Consider the following 23454-nt stretch of genomic DNA (forward strand, 5'->3'; position numbering starts at 1 on the left):
TAAACCAGGTGCACAATTTGTTCCATAGCACTGGTACTGGTAGTGTTAAACATACGTAAACCAAAGCTAAATGGTGTGATAACTTACAGTGTCAATTTTCTTCAATACCGACACCCCCGTATCCATGTCATAGTCAAAGATAGAGGGTGGCGTCCTCATTGAGCTATAATAAAAGCGGACAACATTTGAATGGAACTGTGATGGCTCAGGTTCCACTGCATATGCTGGATCAATAAAATCAATTGCCCGTCCTCCCTGAAGTTGCCCAACTGCCTCTCCAGTGGCTGGTAAGCGATAGACAGTTGCTTTTGGTAGACCATTCTCACGCTCATATATGGCAATGTGATTCTCAAAGAGTTGGACATCCTGAATTTTCACACTGCAAGGAGTTTCAAGTATTTAGACAATAATGCACTTCATGTTGTTAATGGGCATTACAGCAGCCCTAACACATAGTACATCCATTGATAAGAAGAGCAAGTCACTGTCAATTAAATTCGCAACAAACAACTTTAACTGATAGGTGTGTGCAGTTTCAAATTTGATACAGATAATACATGACTGTCCTAGTATAATCATCTAACACCATACTTCACCACAGATATTTTGGGTATATTAGAGAAAACCCTGGAGTGTCATTTTCATGGCATCAAGCTTCTGACCTGCTTTGTAACTATAAGAAACAAAAGCTAGAAAGCGGATGTAGCTAAATCAAGAACATCGTATTGCCATCATACCAATGATCCATATGCCCAAGATTACTACAACATGCATAGAGTAACAGGCTTGTGCCCAAAAAATTGAAGATAGTGAGAACAGGTTCATAAGCTATCCAATAGTGGTGTCGATTATGTACACAAGCAAGATCTGAAAAACAAAGTACAACCAAGATCTTCAGATCTGTAAGCCAGAACTAACTCCACAGCGAAGTTTCATGCTCGAGCCTGGAGCTACAAAATGTTAATGTGAAGCTTTCTAGAAATAAGATTGATGAGCTACAAACAATATCTTCTATTTTGGAATAATGTCAAAGCTAAAAAAATATCATGCTTTTTCTATTACCGTTTCTATATCTTTCAAGTAGGTATATCACAAACAAATACAATAATACAAATAATATTACATTGAGGATGGTGTTTCAAAACACAATTGTGTACTGTCTACCAGCATATGATCCATCAACCACAAGACTGACCGACCTTCCAAACATAAATTAGTACAGTGAAGTTAATTACCTTTCTCTATGCGGTAGCAAGACAGTGGTGTCAGCTACATTATCCAACGGGCAAGCGACCAATTCGGAGTTGTAGAATTCTTCACTTCTCCTTGTAATATAGAAATGGTTTCCACGGTGACTTGCTGTTGTATCGATGCCATCTACGCGAGGTGTCAAAACTGCGAGCTCCTTGCTCTGATTGGGTATGTCTAGGTAAAATATAAAGCTTGTATTTTTGCTTCCAGATCCAACAAATAAATACTGTTTGCTTTCGGAAGCATGAAGACCAAGTGAAAATGTGTCATCCTTTTCATGATACAGGCATGTATCATCCGATTGATCAGATCCTAACTTGTGTAACCATACCTGCAAACACCCATAAAAAACTAAGGACTCAATAAACTATTACAAACACTTGTAAACCCAAATGCACAGACACACACATTGATGAGAATACCCAAACTTGGTACTGCAATATCCAATTATAAAACATATATGGGCCAAGGAATAACTCAATATCTTATTGTTGAAGTGCACATGAGGAATTCAAGTAACGTTTCCCCTTTCCCGGAAAATAACATACAAGAATTGGTATGTAGGGAACAGCAGCATGAACAACATTGCAACCAATGATCAATAGAGCAATCACACTACGTCACATCATCATTATTGATTCTTTTGTCTAGTACGTGTATGCACGTTGCTAGCATAGACGAGGATAAGTTTTATGTAAGAGTAAGAGTTAACATACTTTATCTGGTCGAAGAATGTTGTCCATTGTTATGTAAACAAGGTTGTCATCACCGGCCCACTCAATGTCAGAAGTAATTGCTTTCAGTGGTTGCCCAACATACTGTCCACTCTCGGCGTCAATGACATAAACAGTGTAGATTTCATCACCCTTGGTGTCTTCTGCGTAGGCAACTAGCTTGCCGCTGGGACTGACCTGAAATGCGAAGCATCCAAGTTGGACATTAAAATGGGACATTAAAATTAACAAACAAACATACACACATGGAGAAGAGGATGTGGGGTCCACAACCATACCTTGAAAGCCCCGATGCTGTAGTAGTCATGGCCCTCAGCCTTTAAATTCTCGTCCAGAATAATATGCTCAGCAGGCGCATCAGGGCCTGTGGGCATCTCGTCGTGGACTGTAACAGGGCCATCGGTCGGCACAAGACGCCTGCAGCGTTGCGCGTACTCCTTGCCGGTCAACGTTCTTTTGTAGTAGTAATACTGCCCCTTGCGCAGAGGCGCGTCTATGTCGTCCTCCTTGATCCTCCCCCGGATCTCAGCGAATATTTCGTCCTCGAGTTGCTTGGTATCTGGAGGACATAAAATGGCAGATATAAATACTTCAACAGATGGTCTGGTCCGAAATACAGCTCTAATTCTTTATCTACATTCAGCATGGATGCGCACGAGCAGGCACATACTATGCATTGTGGCCCGATAACATTGCAACCACCTCCACGGCATAAGCGGAGGAATTCCACTAGCAATAATCAGGCAGAATGGACTTATAATCAGGTAAATTCCGCTGATCCGACACTAGCAGTGCTGCTTGATCTACTAATCGCCGCAATTCTAGTATCATGGCATATCACTAGGTAATCAATCTAGGTGAAGCTAGCACCACACTAAATATCTACTAAAGCGATCTGCTCACTCAGATCCCCTAGCAGGACGAAGCAGCGATATCATCATAGGAGTAAGGCTGCACACAGATCGAAGCAAAACCAGCGAGTGGCAAGCAAGCGTGGCATCTATCTATCCTAGGGGGGAGGGCGAGCGAGGAGGCTGCTGATCTGACTGACCGGACATGAGGGCGGCGGTGTAGTCGTTCTCGGCGCGGAGGTGGGCGAGGACGGCCGGGTCGGCGCGCGCGTCGTCGCGGAGCCAGTAGTAGTCGTCGACGCGCACGTCGCCGTGCTCCGCCAGCTTCCGCGGCACCTTCCTGGCCACCGGCGGCGCGGCCATCGCGGCGGAGGAGGAGGAGGGGCGCAGGGAGGAGAGGGGGAGGAGGAGGAGGGCGCGGCGGCGGGAGAGGAGGCGGCAGGAGGATTGGGGCCGGAGCGGCGGCGGGATCGAGGGGAGGGGGTGGGGGAGGCGGGGGAGCGTGGAGCCGACGGCGAGGCCGATGCGGAGGAGCATCGTTTATTTATCCGTCGGTTATCGATGGCGGTGATGACGATGGTGGGTCTCCCTCCGCCGCACGATTTGGGTGTTTGGGTGGCTTGGATTGGATATGGGTATATGGTAGAGTATATGGGGGTTTTCAAATTGCACGGCTCGAATTTGAACAAATCATGGCAAAAAAATCCAGAGAAATTCTTCCGAGTTTGCCGGTACAAGTTAGGGCCTCTAGACCGGAGTTATTCCGAAGAACTGTATAAGGAGATAGTAGTAGCATGACTAAGGATGAAGAGGCTGATTGATCATAATCAATCAAGCAAAGCATCGTCGCCCGCTCCACGTGCTGGAGCTCCCGTGAGAGCTGCCACCACCCCCTCCACGCAGACGAGAAGAACATCCATTGACGCCACCACCACGTAGACGAACACGCGCACCATCGACGAGGTGTTGTGGTGGCGAAAAGCTTCAGAGCTTTGGAGCAAGCCCATTTGTGGAGGGACGAGGGGGGGAGGGGGCGGTTGCCCCCTCCCCCGCCCCAACGAATTCGTTTTACTCGGTAACGATTAGCAAGTCTTTAGACTGGAGAAACATGGAAGTACGATAAAAAACGAAGGCGTAAGGTGGAGTACTTCCGGTAAACCTTATGTGCAATTTATATAGGGTACGCGCACACACCACGCATAAACTTCTGGTAAACCTCATGTGTAATTTATATAGTCCCGAAATGGAACGTACATTCAACTCGTGAATCAGGAATGCATTTGTGCACTGCCCACAGCAAAATAGCCCATTAGGCAATGAGAGGACAGGCTACGTACAATGAATCGCGCCTGCTGTATAATAGAATGTAGGGAATTTTCCGTGGCAGTTGGCAGACACGACGGGCGCGCTGGCTGAAGAGACGAGAGCGGGTGGGAGGTAAAGCCACGAATTTGAATGAAAAAATCACATGGCGGCCGTACAAATGGATTTGAATGAAAAAATCACATGGCGGCCGTACAAATGGAGTAGTACTACTAGTCATTGTACACGTCGTGATATTTCTTTCTATTTTTTCATTTTTACTTGGTAAACATCAAGAATGAAGCAAATTGTGTTTTACTAACAGTAGTGGCATTATATTATCTTGACTACAAAAAAATTTATATGCAGAGTAAAAAGAAACGCAGGGAGTAGTTTGAAACAAATTCGATATATATATCGAGATGATGAGAAATGGAAGAAAAGGGAAGCGAATCTTTGCGGCGCGGGCACGACGCCAGGTTCGGTCGCATAAAAAGCGCGTTGCTTCGTTAGACCGTCCGATTAAAAATGAATGTCATCCGAGTAGTGCGGATCTGTTACAAAATTTCATACGGCAGGAATTTGGCTTTCAAATTCCTGCCGTATGAAATTTTGTAACAGATCCGCACTACTCGGATGACATTCATTTTTAATCGGACGGTCTAACGAAGCAACGCGCTTTTTATGCGACCGAACCTGGCGTCGTGCCCGCGCCGCAAAGATTCGCTTCCCTTTTCTTCCATTTCTCATCACCCGCAATTATTGGATCGCATTAATCATCTTCACTAATTACTGGATCAGCTTAATTATCCTGATCTTCTTTAAATGCGTCTCCTAATTTTATGCATGCAGATTTAAACAAGGATTATCACTGCGCCTCCTAATTTTATGCATGCATATTTAAATCATAATTTTGGTCAGGATTTTTAGGAAAGTAACTGTCATATTAATTTAAGCCTCCTAATTATATGCATGCACATTTAAATTGTGATTTAACGCAAAAATACATGTGTGCCAAGGGATTGAACTGTGCTTGTTTGGTTTAAGTTGTAGCTAGCCAACCAATCAATCCTCCATCTTTTTGGTGTTTATGTTCAAGAAACTTGTATTTGATCTGTTGGTTTGAACTACAATTGAATTGCCAAACTGGCAAACAACAAAACCGACCAGAATTTTTAGAGAAACATTGACAGCTCAACGCTCCAACACATATGAGATTTAAGCGAAGTTGAGTGAATCGGAATTTCGAATCTTTTACCCTCTTTCGTGCCAGAATCGTGGAAGAGAGGATGAGATATGAGATGTATTGTCTCACTCGAAGGCCTCATCATGCTAATTTCTATGTGATCATCGCATTGTAGACCTTATAACTTACTTACAAACATCATGGTAACTTTTGACCAATGGGAAAAAGTTGTTGAAAACAAACTCTGGAAACTTCTTTGTCAATAGCATGATAATTTATGCACCGCAAATATGATAACTTATGTCCAAACATCGCGATAACTTTTTTGAACAGGAGAAAAAAGTTGTTGGCAAACACACTCCTGGATTCTATGTAAATAGCATGGTAATTTACGCATCATACACGTGATAACTTCCGTACAAATATTGCGGTAAAAAAATTCTCGGGGAAAAAGGTTGTTTGTAAAACATACCTCTGATAACTTACGTGTAAATATCATGATAACATACACCACCAGAGCTGATAACTAACATTTAGACAATGTGGTAACTTTTCGACTTCGAAATAAAACTTCTTGAAAAGCATACCCCGTAACTTCTACACAAGTACAATGATAATATGCACATCTCAGAGATGATGACTTACATACAACACCCCGGTAACTTTGACCAGAGGATTTTTTTTTATATGGTGTGGGACAAAAAAAGGCCTCCCGGTAACTTCTCATGGTAATATAGCATCACAGAGTAGATAACTAACGTAGAAACACCGCGGTAATTTTTTTGACCCCGAAAAAAAGTTGTTGAAAAACATACCCTGATAACTTCTGTGAATAACATGGTAATATACGCACAATAGAGATGATAGCTCGCGTACAAGCACCACAATAACTTTTGACTAAGTTTTTTTTTAATGTAAAACAAATAATTTTGTGTAAGTAACGTGATAATATAGTCGATAATTTCTATGTATCTAATAACTTACGTACAAAAACCATAATAACCTTGAACAGGGCAAAAAAGTAAAAGCATATAGTCGATAATTTCTGTGTAATCAACATAGTACTTTACGCACAATAAACCTTATCATAGGTGGCCAACGAGTCGTCTCTGGCACTGCACGGCCCCACACACGCCTAAATGGGCATGGCCCGACAGGCAGTGGCGGAGCTTGAGCCGAAATCATGGGGGGTCAGGGGTTGGGGGGCTAACATAATTGTTTTGGGGTGATTTTTAGTGGACAAATAGGCCTAATAATAGGCTATATACAGAAACTTTCTTATGAGCTGGGTGGGGGGGGGCATGGCCCAGGTTGGTCTCCACCAAGCTCCGCCACTGCCGGCACGACTCGTAAAAATCCGTTTTATAAGAGACAACACCGATGGTAGACGATAGTATTACAAATGCGATAATTTAATTACAAATACCATGACAAATTTTGACCCGGACAAAAAAAATGGAAACATACCCTGATAACTTCAGTGCAAACATCATGATAATTTACGTATCGTAGACGTGATAGTTTACGTTGCCCAGACATGATAACTTTTGACCTGAAAAAAAAGGTCGTCAAAACATACCAACATGGGATCTAGTTTCGAAGATCTCATCGAGACGAATCTTTTATGTGAAGACGGAATTTGAATCGGAGCGATTGTTAGAGCTACAAAATATTTTAAAGTTTGAAATAAAAAGAATCTTTTGATGACATATCTTTTTTGTCTTCTAGTTTGTATGCATGCATGAAATCCAAATGAGCACATGTGCATGCTATTCCTCCGTGGTAACCACAATTAACTAGTATTTTTTTTTGAGTAACCACGATTAGCTAGTATGAAAAGTAGAATTAGGTGAGTGATTAGTTGGAAAGGAAAAAACAATCGTTCGGATCTATTACTATCTTCCGGTCGTCTGGAAGTTAGTCATATATATATATATATATATATATATATATATATATATATATATATATATATATACTAGTATAACGCCCGTGCGTTGCCACGGGCTCTTTAAAATTTATAATCAGTATCTTTCATTTATCATCCCCTCATATTGGGTGATTATGGGGTGCTCTAATTAGAAACACAACAATCAAATATTAGGAAATTTCACCGAACGAACAACAACGAATAATACGATATCTATCAAACGAATAAAATGAGGTCATATTTTTGGTTCGTCATGCACTTCTGTTGAAAAGTGCCTATCCCTTTTAGAATCAACCCACTGTTTGCTCGCACGCAAAAAAAATACATCTCTAAAGTGGGGAACCGATCGGTGCCAAAAAGAACTCAAACTCCTATCCAATCTCGACTTCGTGCTCTTCCACTTCCATTGATAAAGATGAGACGTCAAGGGTTTCATCATGATGACCTCAAGCAGCCGCCGACATCCCTCCCCACATCTACCCTTACCCCCTGCTGCCGCTTGCACTGTCCTTGCTCCTCGAGGGAGCTAGGGACACAATGTTCTCTAGGATGGGCATGACCAGATCCACGAGGAGGCCACATTCTTCCATGGGAACCCAACCAAGCACACCACCCTCCGCAACCATCCAATCCCAGCCTAACAAAGTCAAGACCCGTCATCGATCCACAAATCAGGCTTGCCGCATCCAGGTTCACTGCAAGTCTGCGACGAGTCTGTAGTCGACATCTTGACTTTGGCTATCCCCACGGAAGAATCATCGGATCCTGCTTACTTTTACCATCACTTCGTCTCTTCCCAAGGCAGCGACACCACCCAGCCAATCACCACCACCGCTTGCGGCTTGCCTACATAAAATCATATGAGAAATCTCCACGGCGGTGCTGTAAGATCACCTTGGCGACCTCGACAGTGACCGACTGGTCTAAGATCTAAGCTAGCCGCTCTTTGTAGAAACCAATAGAAGTAGGCATGTGACTCAGATTTGTTCTTTGGTGTGCATGCATTTCTTGCTGCCCACCAGCTCTTGTCTACAACTCGCCTATATCTGTACAAGCTCTTGGTCTACAACTCGCCTATCTCCATGCTCGAGAATCTGGAGTGTAGTAGTTAAAAAAAGACCAACTTTATACTCATTTGATAATTCAACGTGCATGGGCATGCACCGGATGGAATTCACGCTCTATGTAAAATCTGGAGTGTAATGACCGTGGTTGATGAATGAAAGTCTTATTTCCGCAAAAAAAGAAGTTAAAGGTGAATATATTCCTCATGTGTAGAGTACAAACAGAGCATATAGTGGTGACCTAGTTTCTTTTGATTGAGGTGAATACATGCCAGTACTAAAATCTTCTAATTTCTTTTGATTGAATCCAAGTTGTCTCTTTTCTTTCGATTCAGCAAAGCTAGTTCGAATAAATAGGATTGTCTATATCTTAACTCCTTTGCCAATTAAGCTTCAAAATTGCAGTCTGATTCAGAAACAATCGAACGATTGTGTCGTTAACTCCAGGAGATTCTCGTTAGATCTTATGAACGCTGCAAGCCATCATATCATATAAGAATAAGATCGACAATTGATATGGACAGATCTTACTACAATCATATTACTACTACTCGCACACTGATATGGACAGATCATACAAGATCGAAGGTACGTAAGACAAGGTCCTCTAGATTACGAAAAACTGTTTGCTTCGCCTCATGTGAGATGGACCCCGAGCTATTCTTCAATGGCGCACCGCGTGCACATATTTGGCGGCAAAGTAACTCGTTATCCTAAGGACGTCCCCGTCAAGCCCGTCGACAGCGTCACCCTTTTCCATCTCCCCGGCTGGACCTCGCCGAGTTTCCACCGTCGACGGCCTGCCGCCGCCGCATTCTGCTGCATGAAGGAGATCAACGACGGTTTAGACGTGCACGGGTGCGGCAGAGCAGATCGACCGACGGATCGGTTGACAATACGTACCGTCGCAGGCCGCGTGGCCGTGGTGGGGGGCGGCGGCGCTCGAGGTGCCCTGCGCACATTCGCAGGGCGAGACGGCGCTCGTGGCGCTGGTGCCGATCTCCTCCTCCGGACGAACGAGGAGCCAGCCGTCCAAGCTGGGCGAGGGAGCCAACGGCGGCCTGCAGCGCTGCCGGCTCGACTCCTTGCACTTGCAGTAGGCGATCGCGCTCGCGACGACCTCCTCCCTCGCCCGGGCGGTGCCGTCCTCGCCGGCGGCGACCCTCCCGTCCGGCTTCGTCGCCCGGCCCTTCCGTCTCCCGCGTCCGTCTGGCCGCTCGTCCGCAGCACCGGCGCGCTGCAGATTTCTGGCGAACCTGCGCAGGCACCGCCTTAGCGCGTGGCCCTTCCGTGCGGCCGTGTCACCGCCCTCCCTCACCGGTGAGCGCGCGCTGTTCAACGAGCTGCTTCGGGCGCCGAGCAAGGAGGAGGAGGTGGACGACCTCGACGCCGGGGAGGAGCCCGGGTCGGAGGCCACCTTAGCGTCGCCAGGGCCGAACGCCGTCGACGAGGAGCTGCCCTGCTCAACGCTCGAAGCGCCGTCCGTGGTCGCTGCCGTCGCCACGGCCGGCGCCATCGCCGCCCACACGGCGCACGGGAACATCTACGCCATGACGACCTGGAAGAAATGCATGGTGATCAGGAGCACTGGGGTTTGCTTGCAGGCCCTTGTGCACGTAGTACGTCCTTGTATATATATACACGTCGCGATTGCGATCGCGTTCGCCTCCGACTCCGGCGGTGGTTGCAGGGGGGGGGGGCACGGCGGCGTCTGCGGGCGCGTGATTTCCGAAATCCAAGATGCCACAGCGAGATTGCCAAAATCCTGTGGCTAATCTATGGAATACTCCGGCGGTTCCTTCCATATACGGAGGGAGTACTAATTACTGCACGGTTTAATTACTCGATCGCTGATTTATCGGATGAGCTAGTAACGCGGACGGATCGCTGATTTATTACCATATTCGATATTTCCCGAGTTATGGTCTTACCATACCTGGATTGATAGCCTTTGGGATAATTTAAATTTATTACCATATAATTACCATATTCAAAATTTCCTGAGTTATGCCTTACCATACCTGGATTGATTTATTACTATACGTGGATTAATTATGATTTATTACTATATGATTTATTACTATACGTGGATAGCTTTACCATACCTGGTGGTAATTTAAATTTATTACCATATTCGATATTTCCCGAGTTATGGCCTTACCATATCTGGATTGATAGCCTTTGGGGTAATTTAAATTTATTACCATATAATTGCCATGTTCAAAATTTCATGAGTTATGACCTTACCATACCTGGATTGATTTATTACTATATGTGGATTAATTATGATTGATCACCATAAATACGTTGGGTATTGCCGGTCAGACGAGAAAAGAGAAAAACCGGTGGGAGGGGCTGATGGGAGGTGGGACGAAGAAAAACCGGTTGAAAATAAACCGGTTGAAAGTGGAAGGGGACTATTCAACCAATTCGTCCATTAGGAGTAGATATATATATATATATATATATATATATATATATTTATATATATATACTCTATTAGACACCCAGGGTGAGGAATTATTATTCTCCACCCTGGTCAAACGACCGAACCAGAGCTTGGTGCGGCTCAGCGCACAAACCGCACCACGGCTGCACCACTCTAGCCGATGTACTATATTTTTATTTGTTTTTCTTACGGTATTACTCGTGACGGTTTTTTTTTAGGGATCATGACCGTTCTGTTCGTTCTCGTTTTGGCATTTACTCTATCCACTTCCGTCAAAGAAAAAAAAGGAGCTCTATCCACTGCGCACCTCCTCCGGCTAGGTCGTGGGGCGAGCGGTTTCGGACTTTCGGAGACGAGCGGCTGGAGTTTCCGGCGGCGAGCGGGCAGCAGCCATGGTTTCGACGGCCTACGCTGTGGCCTCGGTGTAAGGAACCACCGCGGGTGGCCTCGGCGGCGTGCGACGCTGCAGGTGGCCTTTGTTTTGTGCTTGGAGCCCCACCACCGCTCAGATCTGTGAGGCAAGCTCAGCCATGGTCCCTTCTTTAGCGGCGACTTGGCTTCCGGCGATGGCGACAGGGATGCGAACAGAGTCTCTTCCGACTCCTCTGCCCTAGTGCCTCTGCTCTATACTACTACGTGTCTGCATCCGTCGTACCCGACCACCCGCGCCGCACGACGCCGTTGTCCTCAAAGACCACTCGCTGGCGGCCCAACCTCCAACTCGTCCCCGAACAAGGTTAAGGCTCTAGTCTTTAGCCTCTTCTCCAGCCTTCAAATTTTTTCTCCTGATCTGGAGCTGTGAGCGATTAGAAAGGGGTGATTTAGCTACGTGTGAGCCTAACAACTTTTTCAGAGGATATATCTTGACGTTAATTTTTGGAACTTGTTAATTCCGTGAGAATTTAGTATGACTAGCACATGGATGTATGCTTCCACTAATGTACGCCTATTTGGAAATTAGAACCAGGGCAAAGAATGAGCAAATACTCCAACTGTTTATGTACGTTTGTCTTCTTTCAGGTAACAGAGTTTGGAGATTCACAACGTAGGAAAGGAGGGGAGTTCACGAAGTACTAAACTTTGCACAACAGAATTCACCCTTTTACATGTTTTGCCACAACATAACTTTTTCTTAACTAATTTATAATTTCAAATGCTTTTCCAGGCCCAGTTCTCATTGAGAAACACTGAGAACATCATGGGGATACATGAGGATTTTGCTCCTAATTTTTTTTATTTGACCGCAATGCCGTTACATAGTTAGCTCTCACTTTCGGTTTCTCTGTGGATTTAAATTCTGATCCTGTGATGTTTTTTTTGGTGCTTATATTAACTTTGTCCTAACTGATGTAAGTCTTCATTTTTTGCGAATATGACTGATGTAAGTCTTGTTTTACAATCTCTCTTTTATGTATGTTTGACACCAGTCAACTTTTTATTGAGCCATGATGCTTTTTCTTTGCCAAATGTAATTTTAGGTTCCGGTTGTGATGATCAGTTGCACTCAGTTACTCCTTTATCATATTCTGAAGCTAAGATTTTTGTGTGGTATACATGGCTAAATAACTAGCAATTCAATCTCATTGACACTAGAAGGCCTCGTGGCTACATGAACCTTTCCTTCTCATTTTCTTTTGAAACTTGCTGTTTTACAATGTCGACCACAACTTCCCAAGCAAGATACATGTTATATACTTATATTACAGGATTGCAACATCCCATGGGCATCAGCAGCAGCAGCGTACAATAGTGAGACTTCTGGGAGGAGTAGGCGGTCGCATGCGTGGCGGCCGTGCGCCTACCCGACTACCCGTGCACCTTCTGCCACCGCGAGTTCCGACATTATTGAGTTGAGCGGAACATGATCTGGATGAGGCGATGAGAGTAATATAGAACTGACAGTTGATTTCGAAACAGGTGGCGGCATCTCTTACAACCAATCTACATGCTCTTTCGGCAGTAAGGCATTGATTTTATTCATCTTCAGCTGATTTTCCTATCTTGCAGTGTTGTCCATTTAAGTATAATTATTTTCTAGTGCCTGACTTTTTACGACTGCCATAGACATGCATTTACTTGGTTCTGCTTAAAATTGATTCATCTACATGATTTAATTCATGCTTGTAAGCTTGTTCATAAATTGCGTATCCAGTATGCTATTGATCATTTTCATTTTGTCATCTCGACACTAGGCCAGAAGCTATAAGTGACTCAATAGTTCCAAAACTTATCTTGACAATCATGTGTCTATTTGGGCAGCACATGGCCTGATTCAGTGGGGGCATGGTCATTCTTTTCTGAACTGAAGTTGTTATCAAAAGAATGAACTAGATCATTTGGTTGGAATAAAAAAGGTTGAATGTTTCTTCATACTGTGGATTTTTTGTAGTCTTTCCTTTGTGGAAGCTGTAATAATTCTTCCTCTCTCTACGGTACATGGATAACGTGTTCCTAATTTTCTGATATTGCTTTACGAGATGTGGTGAGTGGGTCTATCCTAACGAATTATTCTGCAGACAATCATCATCCATGACTTGTTGATGTGCACATGGCAAGGAAACCGAAGAAGATTCCATGGGCAGATGCACAACAAAGTGATGCCACATAACAACAACTTCTAACTAAAGCTTTGTTTTTCTCCTTATCCATATTTTTGCATATCCTATTTGGATGCCTCTTACAGAATATTGCTACCGTTTCAGATATCAACTATTCACCATTGGGACAAGAAATGCATAGCTTCTGCAGTTCTATCTCAACTCATTTTGAAAGGAATCAACATGTCTATCGCCGACGCATTGTGCAACTGAAATCTTCAGTCTGCCTTATGCAGTTTGTTACACAGATTGACTCCATCTTTTTGGCAAATGAGGACACGCTGGTACTACAGTTCTTATGACACATGGCAGCATATATTTTAGATGCCCTCAAGCTCAAGTCCCCAGCTTTGGAGTCACCGGGACATGCCTTTTATGTCAGGATTCCTATTTTATGATGGCGCCTAGAATTCTTCCGTGACATAATGTATTTGGCACGTAGAATTCTTATATGGCATAATGTATTTCACATTCAGTTCATTTTTTTGAGTTCAACTATTTTAAATTCAAATCACTAAACCGTGTGTTGATATTATTGTATACATAGGCATTTCGACTACACACCAGGTTCTAGCTTTGTTCAAGTCAATGGCAAGCAGCAACACTGAAGTAACTGATATTCTTGTTTCACATCGGCATTCCTATCTCATGTCACTTCCAAATTTTCTAAGCCTATGGTACACAAAAGGGTTATTAAGTCCAATGTGTTTCTACTTTATCTCGGCTTAAAATTTTCTTGCATCGATAGCCAGTTTCTTATGTGAGTATTTCATGTCAACTTCGAAATTTCTTAAGCCAGTGGTATACAAAAGGGTTAACAAGTCAAACGTGTTAACACTTTATTGACTTAAATTTTTCTTTCATCGGTAGCCAGTTTCTAATGTGAGTGACTATTTGCAGCTGAATTAGTGGAATGAAAACTTGATTATCGGAGCTCATTTAGTGGAAAATAATCTGTTTACGTTTTTTTAGAGACAACCTTGTTACATTTGCATGCACTTTTCTTACACCGGTGTTTTCAAAAAAAGCATCGTGGGCACTGGGCTTGGACACGCAGAGTGCCTGGTAATCTTACGTTGCATGCATACTTTATCTACAGGAAAAAACCAACGTGGGCACTGGGCAGTGGCTGGGACACGCAGAGTGCCTGGTAATCTTAGTTGCATGCATACTTTTTTTACAGGCATGCATGGCTTCTTACGACTGAGCACCCGGATGGACTGGGGTGAGGAATAAGAATTTCTCACCCAGAGTGACGAATAGCGCGACCCTATATATATATATATATATATATATATATATATATATTGTATTCTCTTTAAGAAACATATACGTATATACTCCCTCTGTCCGGAAATACTTATCATCAAAATGAATAAAAAGAGATGTATCTTGAACTAAAATATGTCCAGATACATCCCTTTTTGTTTATTTTGATGACAAGTATTTTCAGAAGGAGAATTCAAATTTCCATTTGTTTCCGCTGGCGCTGGGCCGGGAGCCCGGGACTGGTAAGGTAGACAGCCCAGCCCAGCCCGCACAGCAAGAATATCCAAGGCACTGAAGCCCAACGTGCACGTCCACCTTCTTCTTCTTCCTCCTCCCGTAGCGACTAGCGAATCGAGCAGAGAAAAATCCCCGAAACCCTAGCCCGCTTCCCCGGCGCCGGAGCCGGAGCCGGATCCAGGTCGGGATGGGCGCCGAGGAGGACGCCGCCGCCCGCCGCGAGCGCCTCAAGGCCCTCCGCGCAGCCAAGGAGCTCCTCTCCACCCCCGACGGCGCCGCCCCCGCACCCGACGCGGACCAGCAGTACGTTCTCCCCCTCCCCTCCCTTATCGTTCGCCCATCCCTATGGTGTGCCGTAAGTAACTGCGACGGCTCCGCGTCTAGGCCTGCTAGTGTATTTTTTGTTTGAGGGGGAGTGAACTGAAGCTAGGTTGGTGCTTGTTTCTGTGTATGTTGGTTGGTGTACGCTGAGTGGGGAGAAGCCCATCCTAGCATAGCTGGCAATGCTCGCGGATGCTCAATTTGGAGAATTTGGCAGGATTGGGTGCTACAGAATCCTGTGCTGGTCCTAGAACTAGCAGACCGCTTGGAGTTTTTGTTTAGCGCGTATTGAGTCAGTGCGCAGGCAATGGGGGTTTGAACCCGTAGGACTGTCTCAAGGATCCGAGACGGAGACGTTGGTCCTCACCCCCCCTGTGCTACAGGGTCTGGGTCTGTGGGATTACTCACTAGCCAAGAACCTGAAAGCTCAACAAAGATGGTTCAGAGTTTGTGACCTCACACGGTGCATCTGGAGGAGCCCCTCTCATAAGCTTTGCAGACAACTCCCTGTCCTGTTTGCTGTTTAACATTTTTTTTGCTGCGACGACCCCTTATGGATTTTGGTTGTGTTTGCTCTGATTCGTCGGTCTTTACCTATCAAATTGAGGCAACTTCCATCATTATTATTAGTGCGCTAGTTCATACCAAAATCCACAAGGTTTAAGTTAATATAAGCATTAGGATTTGATGGGTCGGTGCCATCTGTGTCCAGTCAATGTAGGTGTAGAAACATAACAATGTCCAGAATGCTCGAACATTTATCTGAAAATAATTCATCAAGTTATACAAGTTCCACATGTACTGCTGATGTCTCACTTCTGTGTTGCCAGAGTTAGCTCCATGTTAGTTGATAACATGTTTCTGCGTTATATGTTGAACCACATAAATGCATGACAGTGAGTGCAAACTAATCACCATATATTTAAATGACAGTATATCTCATTGTGGGTTCGCCTGATGTTGTTCTCGTAACAATAACTCGGTTTGAATTGAACTAGAGTGTTATTGTGCTGCTCCTTGGGGTGTACTAGCTACAAGACTGAGCCATGAGAACAATGTATCAACTTAGGAGATGTAAATTTGTATTGTCCGTGCCAGTGAATCTATGCTGAATTTTATGTTCGTTGACTGCACTAGGAATGGTGAGCATGAGACTGCAGAAGAACAGGGGACAGGGCCAGCATTACCAGGTTCTGTGGATGCACCCGAGGATGCTTCCAAGGAGAACGTTAGCCCCACTAAGGAATCCGATGAGGTTGAAGACAATGGGTAAGTGATTGAACAGACAACTTTTATGTACTAGCTTTCTTGAGTGCCTTCTGTTTTTTACATATACGTTCTGTGTATAATAATTGGCCCAGTGCCTTTATGTTATTTTTAGTGAAACCTCCATTTGCACCTGACTGAAAATCTGAATTCGTTCCTGTTGTTGCACAGTTATATGCTTGCCATTCTTGTAAAAGCTGAATTTTAGTTACACTGCAATGCCTTGTTATTCTTATATAAATAAAAGCTGAATTTGATTTACACAGCAATCCCTTGCCATGTATAATCTCGAATTGTATGCTCTCTATAATCAGTTTATTTGTCAGATTGTTGAGATAGCATTTCCTGACTTCGGTTAATCAGTCAATGGGTTGTCGATTATAAAATCATAAATTCTTTGTGCCAGATGTCCTGATTTTTTTTTAAGTATACGCAAACCTTTTGTCCGTGGTGTGAAATGTTTATATGGGATTAATTGATGACATGTAGCATACTTGACTCTTTATTAATGGTGGGTGTATCATTGTTCACAAGTATGTAATCTTTCTGATGCAGGGAGGTACCACTGAAGTTCAGAAACTACCTTCCTCATGATGAGCGGCTCCGAGGTGGCAAGATGGCCCCGCTGTCTCTTCCCAAGTTTGAAGATCCGATCGCTGCTGATGCCGCTGAATCAAAGCAGCTGGAGGTAACATTTCTGGATACACCATATCATACCTTCACAATTCTGTAACATCCTTGCATCTTTCACGGGGCAAAACTCACCATATTTACTTATCTGCAGAATCCCTTCGGGAACATCGCCCCAAAGAACCCAAACTGGGACCTGAAACGAGACGTGCAGAAGAGGATCGACAAGCTGGAGAAGCGCACTCAGAAAGCTCTGGCGGAAATTGCATGTGAGTAGTAACTGGTAGATGTTTGGTTAGTTAGTTTTGTGCACTCACTAACTGCTCATGTTGAACCACTCTGTTCCTGCGCAGTGGAGCAGCAAAAGGAGAAAGAGGCGCTGGAGGAGGGAGGCGATGCAGCTCAAGAGTGACATGGTACTGGTGCAGGTCCAAATGTTTGTGTAGAACAGAGGAAGCAGCTAGACGAGGTCAAACATTGATGTGTTTGTAATGCACGGTGTGGGCTGAGGACTAATGTACGGAAATTGTAGTCGTGTGCTCACCTGATCCATGGATAATGCTTTTCATTTCAGTATCCAGAATTTTGAGTTCTAGTGATGATTAGTTTCTTATGTCTTAGTGATCAAATTGAATATGATTCCTTTCATGAATGTGGACCATATATAGCCATGGAACTTGCCGTGCTTACTTTGCCATTGCCCATTGCACAGGTGATGAATTTTGCTGTGTCTCAATCTGTTCCAGATGCTTGCAGATTTTGATGTTTTGGGCTTTGACTGGGGATGTGTGTCAAATATATCGAAGTGAATCAAACAGCTCTGCGGTATATCAGGGAGCAGGCAGCAGCTTGCGGGGCAGTGAGCAACCGACTGAAAAATTGAGGTCAGCTGATTACCGAAATAACTAGAGTATTTGTAATCAAAATAGTCTCCCTTTAATTGTGCTGTGGAACTAAACTAGCTTCCCTGCTTGATTTATACATACAATCAGAAGAATGAGCAAAATAGCTGCCCGTTCTCCCAGGAAAAAATCCACATAATCTAGATCTTTGGATTGATGCAGCAAACTGTTTTTTAAACTATGGCAATTTTAAATAACTGGTTGTTAAATTATCTACCAGAACAGGCATGGTAAATTCAGATTTAATCTGAACATCATTTGGAAAAGAAAAAGAAATATGGACCTATTTTAAAGATGTTTAAAGTGAGATAACTGCAACCAACTCATTTATAATATATATATTACACCGTACTGTATTAGTCTTGCAAACCGGACGACAATTAACCACATATATGTACATGGCTTGAGAATGAAGGTAATTAAAGCAGAAATCCAGTGGTGGGTATTAGTGTAGTACATTTTGTGATACATGAAAAAGGTACGTACATAACCAATAATAATATGACCAACAGAAGCCATGTACATAAAGCTTTACAGAAACCAACCAGGAATTACCAAAAAAATAAAATTACTAATGATCGGTAGAAAGAAAAATTACTTGGAGAAGTAAAGAGACAATGACTCTTCAGGACGATCGTGGTGGTTCCTCCAGCTTCACAACAGGCTTGTTGGGATGCTCGGCAAGCTGGCTCTCAAGTTGCCCCTTCAGTGCTTCAGTGTTGGAACATTTAACTAGCAAGATTTGCTTTAGTTGTACTAGATTCTCTATGCCAGAGAACAGATATGGTGGCGACCCACCGTGGCAGTCAACCTTGAGCAGCTCAAGCTCCTTCATTGTTTTAGATCCAAAAGTAACATGTAAGCTGCTGGAGCTGCAACCGCAAGCAATCTGGAGGACGTTGACGCTCCCGAATGAGTCTTCCTCTTGTCCATCCACAACGACATGAAAATGGAGCTCGCCATCTTGAATCTGCTTCACACGAAGAACACATAGCAGTGGTAGCTTGCCAAGGAACTCTATGTCATCTTCCATTATTGTAGCCATCTCTAAATGCAGCTTTCTTAGCCCGTCTCTCCTACCTTGCAACTGGACATTAACAAGTCCATACAATTTAAGGCTTTGCAGGTTCTCCAACGGCAGGGGGATGCCATCCAAGCAAACTTGACTGTCCTTGTTGAGCTGCACGGATAATGATTCCAGATGGACATGCTCCTTGATTGCAGAGAAGAACTCATTGCTGTTCTTCTTGTTGATGCCAGATACACCCAGCTTCCGCAACTGGGTCAGCTTCTTTAGCTCTTCGAGTATAGCTTCCCCCCCTGAAGCAGCGACATTGACAACACCGAGTGTATGCAATGCGGTCAGCTTCCCGATCCCTCCAGGTACCACAACACCAACTAATTGACGACGCTTGCACAACTCGGGTAACCAACAGGATGAAACTGGTGGAGCTGATGCTGTAAAGTTCAACATGCTGGATGTTTTTTCCTTGGTGCCACTTCCAGCACGAATATACTGCAGCTTCTGTAACAAGGTAATGTTTTCCGGAAGGGTGACTATAGAGGTGCCCCTGACGTCCAGAGTCTGGAGCTGCCTCAGATCACCCAGTGAACTGGGTAGATGGCAGATCTCACGGCATCCTCGTAGCGAGAGAAATTTGAGGCGAGGCAATAGGTTCACCATCTTCTCGAGATCAGCATCCTTCATACCCCGTGCATCCTCTAGATCAAGCACGCGGAGAATCTTCATACCTTTTGAGATAAAGAATGGTTCCCATTTCCCAAATACTGTCAGTGACCGTAGCCGTGAGAAGTCAATGCTCTTGAACACAATTCTATCTCTGTTCCAATTTCCAAATATGACAAGGTGACGCCCTGTGCGCTGAGTGGTCAGGGCACTATTTCCTTCCAGTTCAAACAGGTTCTCGTCCATTCGCCGTGCGACGATGTACTCATGTATGAAACCATTGACTTGGCAGATGGCCATTCTTGGGCCATCCAGTGTGGCAGTGGCTATTTTTTGTGGTGGCTGATGGATTATGCTCCTTTCATGAAGATCGGAGAAGAGCACCTCCCCATTATGTTCTGCAGACTCTTGACTGCTGTCCCTCGTGTAACCGTCTGCAATCCACCGCCTTACTAGTCGCCTCCGCAGCGGTGGTAGGCGGGTGTGTTTGTCGGGCTCCAGGCGTACCGCCGGCTGGACGACAGCGACAACGCAGATGGGCTCCTCGTGAGTATTCTTGGCCATTGGCGGTGGTCCGTGGGGATCCTCCTTGCCGGTGGTCGGGTCTGCGTCGGTGGCTTTGCGCGGGTCTGCGTCGGCCGCTGCGGTGGGGCGGCACAGGGGTGTGTCCAGTGGGGAGGTTGGCTGGAGGGATGGGCGGCGCCGACGTGCTTGGGCCACCCGTCATTGGCACAGGGGTGTGCCGGTCCGGATGCGTTCGCTCCCCCACCTCCCGCTTTCCCCGTCCGTGTGCGAGTCGTCGCAACTCCGACGACGTTCAAGGCGGGGCGTATGCTACGGTTCGTCGGTCGGGGGAGTCCTTGTGGCTCAAAGTTGATCTCTTTGGATGGTCTTGGGGGTGTCTGGATGCTGGGCAGCGGCCCTGGCGGCGGGAGGCACGACGTTCGTGAGCAGAACTTGCGCCTCGGGTGCGGGCGAGCGGCCATGGCCACGCGGGTGGGTGGTCGCTGGTGGTTGGCAGTGCTAGGAGGGGTGGGCGTGCAGGGGTACATCACTTGCCCAATCTTGTATTGGCCGACGGTGGTGGCGTCCGTGGACATTGTATCCTTCATGTAGGCTCTGTCGTTGTGCCCTTACTCCAAACAATTTAAAAAAAACATATTTTTTTTCATATGTTTCAATTTTCTCCAACCCCTTCTCCATATGTGTATTAAAATTAAACCTGGGAATGGTTATTCAAAAACCGGGTGAAATGGTTCGGTTTTTACTTTGGGTTTGATTAGTTCAGGTTTTATTGGGCCGAGTCTTTTTTAGTTTGGTTTTGGTTTGGGTATGTGGAGAAACTAGTTTGGGTATAGTTGGTTATGGGTTTAAATAGTTTGGTTATTAGCGGCTATAAACTATGGGTTCAAACCAGTTTCTGGGCATTGGTTATGTGCAATAACAAACGACGCACCAACAATGAGTAGTTTTGATCCGCGTGCATGCTGCGATGCACTTTGTAATTCTATGTTTTGGGGAAACACCACATGCAAATCAGACATGTCTGCTTGTGCTTTGGCTAAGGAATTGGGTTTAATACACTTATTAGTGAGCTTTTCAGTCGTGTGCATTGTCTTTTGCCTCTTGTTGTCTGCCGACTGTATCTCAAGGATAACTTTGCTCCCAAACTGTTGTAGATGCACTTATGTCTGTTCTATCTCATTTACTTCTTAACATGTCAATTTGTGTAATCAGATGTACATTGAGTCAAACCCATAGTTATGTATTGGGTTTAAACCCATGGTTATGTATTGGGTTTAAATTGGTTTGGGTGGAAAAAATAGTGGTTTTAGTTTTGGTTGGGCTGAAAATGATATTAAACGGTTATGGTTCAAGTATGATTTTGAGAATACGTATACGGGTATGGTTCAAGTATGGTTTAAGTATGCAACCATTCTCAGATTTAATTAAAATTGTGATTTTGCAAAATTTAGGACTTCAAAAAAAGTTTTACTTAATCAGCAATGACTCGGTCAAATTTTCAAAAAAAAAAAGAAGTTTATGTAGACACAATTGACGTACATAGTCAGGAGCTCACCGCAGACAACCTTCAAGAAGTTTTCGAAGAACACGTGACCATATCCATCAGGACAGGGACTGCTATCGAATCGCATACATACTCTGCAAAGCGTCTTTGAGTTCCCGCATTGAGGATGGCTCCTCGAGCGACTCATGCATCATGCAAGCTATCAGTATCAACAGAGACTGCAACAAGCTCGCCCATGAGCCAGCGACTTACGTAAAAATGCACGATGACCTTTTCTTGTTGGCTGATGTCCCATCCTTGCTCTAGGATCTCGTGTGTAATGATTTTTCTGGTGTGATTAGCAGTTGTTCTAACCCCTAAAAAGATAATGGTATGTGGGAGAGACGATTTTTTAGGAGAGCTCCTCTCCGGTGCCTTAACCGCCAGTAAGTGTGCTCGATTCCCCTCAAAAACCAAAAAAAAATAAGTGTGCTCGCATGCAGCCCGTTTCAAGACACACATCGCAGACACACATTGCTAGTGTGCTGGATCGCTCGAATGCCTGCTGCTGCTCTCCTGGTTTTCAAAATTTGTTAGAAAATAATGCTGGTTTTCACAAAACATGGATAACTAACAAAAAGCATTTTCCTAAATTCTAAAAATGATGAATTCAAAAAATATTCACGAGTTTAAAACAGATAGTTCATGGCCTGAGAACAGTTTGTGAATTTGAAAAAGAATATTGATTTCTAATTTTTTTCATGAATTAAAAAAAATGTTCTGGAATTTAGAAATTGTCCAGGAATTTCATAAATTGTTCATGGAATTAATTTTTTTAATGAATTAGGAAAAATATTCCTAAATTTCGAAAATTATTCGCGGATTTGGAAAATGTTCATGACTGTAAAGATAGTTTGTGCGAAACTGTTCAGGACTTTTAAAAAATAAAATAAAAAAGAAGAGCGTACATAAAAAATGGACGAAAAAAACCAAAAAGAAAAAAATGCATGAATAAACCAAAACCGGTAGAAAACCCAACAGAAAAGAAAGAAGGAAAAACCAAATCAAAGCATCTAGAAGCTTCCCATAACAGAAATTCATGGAAGGTTGCATCGGCCCGTCGAATAGGGGATCGCGTTTGAGAAGAATGAAGTAACCGGTACTTTAAGAGCCAAATAGGCAGCTCCTACAAAAAGAGCCGAATAGGAAATGCTATCTTTTTAGGAGGAGCGGACCACATGAGTGGCTCGACCTAGACACCGAAAATGCGCGGGAGCTATATCTTGCTTATAACAAGATGGTAGCTCCTCTTGCGTTGAGCACCCCGCAACGCGCGCATATAGTCCGGCCCAGTAGCATGTTCTGATTGGGTCGTTCGTTTAGTCTGATCGCTGGTGTGGTTTTTTGTTTTTTTTTCATTTCCTTTTTTACCTTTGGTTTTCATATTTCTTCCCCGGTTTTCTTTGTTATACTTCGGTATTTTGTTTTCCTTGTGGTCTTTTCTTGATTTTCATCAGTTTTTCTTTTCTTTTTTATTTTCTTCATTTTCCTTCACTTTTCTCTAGTTTTTTCTTGTTTTCCATCGGGTTCTTTTTCTTTTCTTTCTCATTTTCTTCATTGTCCTTCACTTTTCTCTATTTTTTTTGTTTTCAATCGAGTTTCTTTGTCTTTCCTTGTTTCTTTTTCAGTCGTTTGCACTAGTTTCTTTGGTTTCCTTTTTCTATTTCTTTTCTCTTTGGTTTTCTTTTTCCGTTTCTGTTCTCTTTGTTT

At 44.0% G+C, this 23454-nt stretch overlaps 3 protein-coding genes and 1 long non-coding RNA gene across 4 annotated transcripts in view; 2 read left to right on the forward strand and 2 right to left on the reverse strand.

The window, feature by feature from the left end:
- Positions 1-3388, reverse strand: part of LOC119336442 (protease 2-like) — a 6314-nt gene extending 2926 nt beyond the window's left edge. Inside the window, exons 1-5 of the mRNA XM_037608461.1 lie at positions 3037-3388; positions 2264-2544; positions 1968-2162; positions 1236-1582; positions 88-379 (exon numbers count right to left, since the gene is read on the reverse strand). Coding sequence (XP_037464358.1) covers positions 88-379; positions 1236-1582; positions 1968-2162; positions 2264-2544; positions 3037-3373 — 1452 coding nt within the window. The 5' untranslated portion in view covers positions 3374-3388. The remainder of the gene's footprint in view (positions 1-87; positions 380-1235; positions 1583-1967; positions 2163-2263; positions 2545-3036) is intronic.
- Positions 3389-11126: 7738 nt separating this feature from the next.
- On the forward strand, positions 11127-13844 carry LOC119340465. The gene is made up of 2 exons (XR_005164556.1): positions 11127-11503; positions 11788-13844. It is a non-coding gene; the product is annotated as an uncharacterized LOC119340465 (long non-coding RNA).
- Positions 13845-14982: 1138 nt separating this feature from the next.
- On the forward strand, positions 14983-17777 carry LOC119337432 (coiled-coil domain-containing protein 12-like). The gene is made up of 5 exons (XM_037609571.1): positions 14983-15173; positions 16329-16460; positions 17013-17145; positions 17242-17356; positions 17441-17777. The coding sequence occupies exons 1-5, from the start codon at positions 15058-15060 to the stop codon at positions 17497-17499; spliced, it is 555 nt and encodes a 184-aa protein (XP_037465468.1). The 5' UTR covers positions 14983-15057; the 3' UTR covers positions 17500-17777.
- An 837-nt stretch (positions 17778-18614) lies between these two features.
- Positions 18615-20240, reverse strand: LOC119339783 (disease resistance protein Pik-2-like). Its single transcript, XM_037611704.1, has one exon. The coding sequence runs from the start codon at positions 20238-20240 to the stop codon at positions 18615-18617; it is 1626 nt and encodes a 541-aa protein (XP_037467601.1).
- Between the last annotated feature and the right edge of the window lie 3214 nt (positions 20241-23454).

This window comes from Triticum dicoccoides, chromosome 7B (genome assembly GCF_002162155.2).
Source record: "Triticum dicoccoides isolate Atlit2015 ecotype Zavitan chromosome 7B, WEW_v2.0, whole genome shotgun sequence".
NCBI classification, from domain to species: Eukaryota; Viridiplantae; Streptophyta; class Magnoliopsida; order Poales; family Poaceae; genus Triticum; species Triticum dicoccoides.

Coding starts and splice junctions, on each gene's coding strand:
- LOC119337432 (XM_037609571.1), top strand. CDS start 15,058: ATGGGCGCCGAGGAGGACGCCGCCGCCCGCCGCGAGCGCCTCAAGGCC. Junction 15,174..16,328: donor GCACCCGACGCGGACCAGCA/GTACGTTCTCCC, acceptor TGACTGCACTAG/GAATGGTGAGCATGAGACTG. Junction 17,357..17,440: donor AGCTCTGGCGGAAATTGCAT/GTGAGTAGTAAC, acceptor GTTCCTGCGCAG/TGGAGCAGCAAAAGGAGAAA.
- LOC119339783 (XM_037611704.1), bottom strand. CDS start 20,240: ATGGCCAAGAATACTCACGAGGAGCCCATCTGCGTTGTCGCTGTCGTC.